Source organism: Homarus americanus, unplaced genomic scaffold, assembly GCF_018991925.1.
Source record: "Homarus americanus isolate GMGI-L3 unplaced genomic scaffold, GMGI_Hamer_2.0 scaffold5773, whole genome shotgun sequence".
Lineage (NCBI taxonomy): Eukaryota > Metazoa > Arthropoda > Malacostraca > Decapoda > Nephropidae > Homarus > Homarus americanus.
In genome coordinates, this window is record NW_024717927.1 from 314,421 (window position 1) to 320,000 (window position 5,580).

At 42.6% G+C, this 5,580-nt stretch overlaps 1 protein-coding gene across 1 annotated transcript in view; it reads left to right on the plus strand.

Annotated features, from left to right (window-relative positions):
• The first annotated feature begins 2,766 nt into the window (after positions 1 to 2,766).
• The window catches only part of LOC121859067 (peroxidase-like), a 34,298-nt gene continuing 31,484 nt past the window's right edge, over positions 2,767 to 5,580 (plus strand). The window contains exon 1 of the mRNA XM_042355729.1: positions 2,767 to 2,920. Coding sequence (XP_042211663.1) covers positions 2,883 to 2,920 — 38 coding nt within the window. The 5' untranslated portion in view covers positions 2,767 to 2,882. The remainder of the gene's footprint in view (positions 2,921 to 5,580) is intronic.

Below are 5,580 nucleotides of genomic sequence, written 5' to 3' on the forward strand. Positions count from 1 at the left end.
TCACTCGAAAGTATTGACACCTTCTTGTGTGGTGCTCCTCCAAGCGTTACGGTGTGGAGTAATCGTCTCCCAGGTGAGGGGGTCAATTTGGCACTTTTTCAGGTTTGTCTTAAGACTATCCTTATACCTTTACACTTGCCCGCCAGTGTTACGTTTACTATTCGTTATGTGACTGTAAAGTAGCTGCTTTGGCAGTCTACTGTCGTCCATGCAGGTAACAAGGCCAGTCCAGCGTAGTTGTTCATGGATAATGGTAGCCTCGATGCTCCTACAGTTGGTGTCAGCGAGAATACTGGCATTTGTTCTCTTGTCTTCCCAGCGAACTCGGAGGATGGAACGTAGACTATGGTGGTAAAAGTTTTCGAGTGGCTTGATTTGTGACCCATGTCTCACTGCCACATAGCAGGTGGGGAGGACCTCTGCTCGGTACACGCATACACAGCACATTGTATATACTGTACCTGTTATATAAATATGTAATAGTGTTTGTGGTGGACCATATTGATATAACAAGGTAAACAAAGGAATTAAAGACGAGGGCAGAGAGATGACCAATTGATAACTGCAACACATGTTATGCCAGAGCTGCCCTGACAGGTCTACAACACATGCCCCGACAGGTCTACAACGCATGCCTTGACAGATCTACAACGCATGCCCCGACAGGTCTACAATGCATGCCCCGACAGGTCTACAACAGAAATACCCTGACAGGTCTACAACGCATGCCCCGATAGATCTACAACAGAGATGCCCGACAGGTCACAACACATGCCCTGACAGGTCTACAACATGCCCCGGATAAGTCTACAACAGAGATGCCCTGACAGACCTACAACAGAGATGCCCTGACAGGTCTACAACACATGCCCTGACAGGTACAACAGAGATGCCTGACACACAAGAGAAATACCCTGACAGGTCTACAACGCATGCCCTGACAGGTCTACAACACATGCCCCGACAGGTCTACAACAGAGATGCCCTGACAGGTCTACAAGAGAAATACCCTGACAGGTCTACAACGCATGCCCTGACAGGTCTACAACACAGATGCCCCGACAGGTCTACAACAGAGATGCCCTGACAGACCTGCAATAGAGATGCCCCGACAAGTCTACAACACATGCCCCGACAGGCCTGCAACACATGCCCCGGTAGGTCTACAACAGAGATGCTCCGACAGGTCTACAATACATGCCCCGACAGATCTACAACACATGCCCCGATAAGTCTACAACAGAGATGCCCTGACAGACCTACAACAGAGATGCCCCGACAGGCCTACAACACATGCCCCGGTAGATCTACAACACCTACCCCGATAGGTCTACAACAGAGATGCCCCGACAGACCTACAATAGAGATGCCCCGACAGGTCTACAACAGAGATGCCCTGACAGGTCTACAACAGAGATGCCCAACAGAACAACATACCAAGGCATACCACCACTGATTTATGCCGGGATTTTCCTGCCTAACACAGCTGCTGGAGACATGGTGGTAAGATTTACATTATTTTCTTTAACTTTACTGAGGTATCTGATAGTGATTTTATTCGATAAGTTACAGAATACATAAATACACGACGCTGTATTATGGACTGTAGACTGTCTTGAGGGTGGTAAACAATGCAGTAAACAAAGGCTTCAACTCGTCCGTGTGGTGTCCTCAAGTTGTTTGTCTCGTGTACACAATATACCAGACGGTGTACAAATGTTTCCTGGTGACGGTAAGTTAATCACAGAGGGCAGGTTATGTTAATGAGGGAGGTTAGGTTAATGAGGGAGGTTGGGTTAGGTTAATGAGGGAGGTTAGGTTAGGTTAATGAGGGAGGTTGGGTTAATGAGGGAGGTTGGGTTAGGTTAGGTTAGGTTAGGTTAATCAGTGGTTAGGTTAGGTTAGGTTAGGTTAATGAGGGAGGTTGGGTTAGGTTAATCAGTGGTTAAAAATGCTAAGAACTGTCAAGACTCACAAGAGGATGATGGACGATGGTCGTGGTCACAGTAAGAAGACTTACCACATGTCTCAATAGAACATAGACATTTTCCCCTAACTAAAACTAAACGTGATAAAGATGTAGAAATTTATATTAACAAAGATCTCAAATTGTTGGATTATTGTTAAAACTGAAGAAAAAATTAATAATGTTAATAACAAACTAGATGGTTGAACATGAAGATCCTTGATGAACTGCTTTTAATAGGTTGATGGAGGTGTAACGCATGGGGTACTGTACTGAGAGTCTCCCGAGAAGGACTGCCAACTGACCAATAACGTCTACTGATGAGCCACTACTCACCTGGACACTCCTATACCTCTCTTACCAGAAGATACTACAACGTTTAATCAGTTTATACTACAGAAGGACAGAGGAGGTTTAATGTACGTGGACAAGCGCCTCATAGGTAAAGCTCTCGGTACAGACAGCTTGCCAGCGAGTGGACTGACAGTACCACGTGTGAGGTCTAGACTTGACCGTTTAGGGAAGTGTGGAACATGACGAGTCAGTACATGAAGCAACACACAACTGACCGACCGCTCGACCTGCCAGTAAGCTGACAAGTGACGAAGACCCTGAGAAGATTAAGTAGTAAAGAAAAGGTGTTGACGAAGGTGGGGGAGGTGGATGGGGAATGCGCGTGAGAGAGAAAGTAAGACTCACACTGCGCAACCTTGAACACCACCACCACACCTCCTCCCTCTAACACGCCGGGATTCCCTCCTTCAGGTAGTGGTGGCCTTTCATATATACGGGTGGAAGCGCCGAGGAGCATCCAGTGGCTGTGTGTACCTCAAAGGGGAAAGAAGTGTATCTGCCTTAGTGCTTGTCTCTGCGGTGAGACTAACTCTACCTCCTGGAACTTTGGGGAACTTTGATAATGAAGATGAATCGACGAGGGAGATGCAGGAGGAAGCTGTGAGTGTTCATTAACAATTAAAAGATAATCAAATAGTCGATTATTAATTATATACGAAACTTATTTATATTTTCCGAGTTTTGGCGCCAGACAGATCAGACCGTCACTTAAATAAAACATCTTCCACACACATTCTAGGCGACCATAAGTAACACCTAAGCGACAATTATCGACACAAAACACCAATAAACTCCACCTCTTTATAATATTAACATCTTGAACACCATTGACATCAAAAGGCGACCGGCTGATGCAAACGTTTCAAATTATTTCCCATCCGCCCTGAGAAAACGTTGGTCGGCTTACTGTTAAAGCGTCTGCCACACACCACTCAGTAATATTATCGGTGAAGAAGATAAAAAGTAAAAGTTTATCAATAACAAATAACTTAATTTATGATGTTCTTGTGTTTAACGGAAATATTTAATTAGTAGCAGAAGGAAGGACTTGTTGTCGTTAATCCACCCACAAGAATGAGTTAAAGAGAGATCTATGGTCGTGTTTTTTTACAAGTTAGTGGAGAGTGAAGGCAGATAAAACTAAAATAAATGGAGACTTTACTTAGACAATAATGATAAAAATTATAAGACAGTAATGTTAAATACAGTAGTTAAATAATGATTGTTTAATGTAAAGAGAAGAATAATTATGGTATATAACTGAATATGATAAGTAAACTATATAACTAAAATAATAATAATAATCACAAAAAGCTTAAATGAACAACTATTGCCATATTGATAATTACTCCACAACAACGATAATTACGATACATAATAAAATAAACAATACAGTAATTATGAAACAGAAGTAAACGAGCGATAACTCTATGTGTGTGTGTATGTGTGTGTGTGTGTGTGTGTGTTTGTGTGTGATTCATAAAAGCTAAAGAGACGATGAGTTCACTAAATGCTAAAGGAACGACAGACAACCAGGAAAAAACAGTGGTAGTTACTCCCTTAACCTTTAGAGAACGATGGTTTAAGTTATAACTCTTTGAGAAATTAACCTCGTGTTGTGTGTTGTTAATAACTGTTAAAACCACACCATTAACCCGTGACAATAACTTGACACACATACACACAAAATACCATATAAATATTAATGAAACTCAACATTTCGTTTCACACCTGAACAGAAACTAAAGAAAAAAAATCACTTACTTGGATAAATAATTAGATACATTTAAGTAACAAGCAAACAGGTAATCCTTTCACTGTCACCTGAGGTAGGTTACTGTTCCGTGGTGGTGGGGGAGGCAAGGGAGGAAAGGAGTGCTGAGGGAAGGTAGAGGGAGAGAGGGTGAGGGAAGAGGGAGGAGAGAGGGGTGAGGGAAGAGGAGGGGAGAGAGGGGTGAGGGAAGAGGGAGGAGAGAGAGGGTGAGGGAAGAGGGAGGGAGGGAGAGGGAGGAGAGAGTGAGTGAGAGATTTTAGTTACTTTTAAAAGTTTTTCACATTTCTCTCTTGGATATTTATTTAGATGAACAGATAGACAGGTGTGGAGATATGACAGGTGTGGAGATAGACAGGTGTGGAGATAAGACAGGTGTGGAGATAAGACAGATGGTAGAGATAGAGAGATACGGTGAAAGAGAAAGAAGAGAGATTCATACCTAGAGAGAGAGAGAGAGAGAGATGGATAGGAAGATAGAGAGAGAAAAAGAGACACACTGAAATAATAATAAACAAATAAAATGACAGAATGTATTGACAGTGATTACCTAAATAGATTTCATCAGACGAAGTGACAGACAGACAGACAGGTTGCGTTGGGTCACTCAAAAAGGGCGTAACAACACGTCGACTCACAAAACCAGACCAAACCTGACTCGGGAACCAGACCCAAGTCATATGTCTACCTTCGCATTAATTAACGAGTCAGGTGTGAAATGTTCTGTGCGTGTTCTTCCTTCACTATAACAGGTGAACAATGTGGTGTGTCTGTATGTCTGTAATCATGGTGGCGCGCGCACACACACACACACACACACAGACACACACACACACGGACAAGATCATAGATATACATAAACATTGTGTCTACTTCACTTTCACTCACTTTTACTTGCGTACAGAACAGTTACTTACATATATTCATGTGTACATAGATAAACACACACACACACACACACAAGTTAAAGAGCCGTGTATTTTCTAAAGCGAGAAGGCAAAAATATCTCAACTTTCTTTCACCCCTTCTTTCCTTCCTTACTTCATTCCTTCCTTCTTTCATTCATTCTTTTCTTCTCTCATTCTTTCCTTCTTTCATTCCTTCTTTTCTTCTCTCATTCCTTCCTTCTTTCATTCATTCCATCCTTCGTTCCTTCTTTCATTCCTTCGTTCCTTCCTTTCATTCATTCCTTCCTTCCTTCTTTCATTCCTTCCTTCCATCATTCTTTCCTTCCTTCCTTCATTCTTTCCTTCCTTCCTTCCTTCATTCTTTCATTCCTTCCTTCCTTCCTTCTTTCATTCCTTCCCTCCTTCCTTCTTTCATTCCTTCCTTCCTTCCTTCTTTCATTCCTTCCTCCTTCCTTCTTTCATTCCTTCCTTCCTTCACCGAGAGAAAGTATATGTCTGTGATCAGTGAAAGTCGGTCGATCAGGGAGGAGACGGTGGCGATCTTACGCTTGCTCAAGAATTATAATCCGACTTTCGCGCGA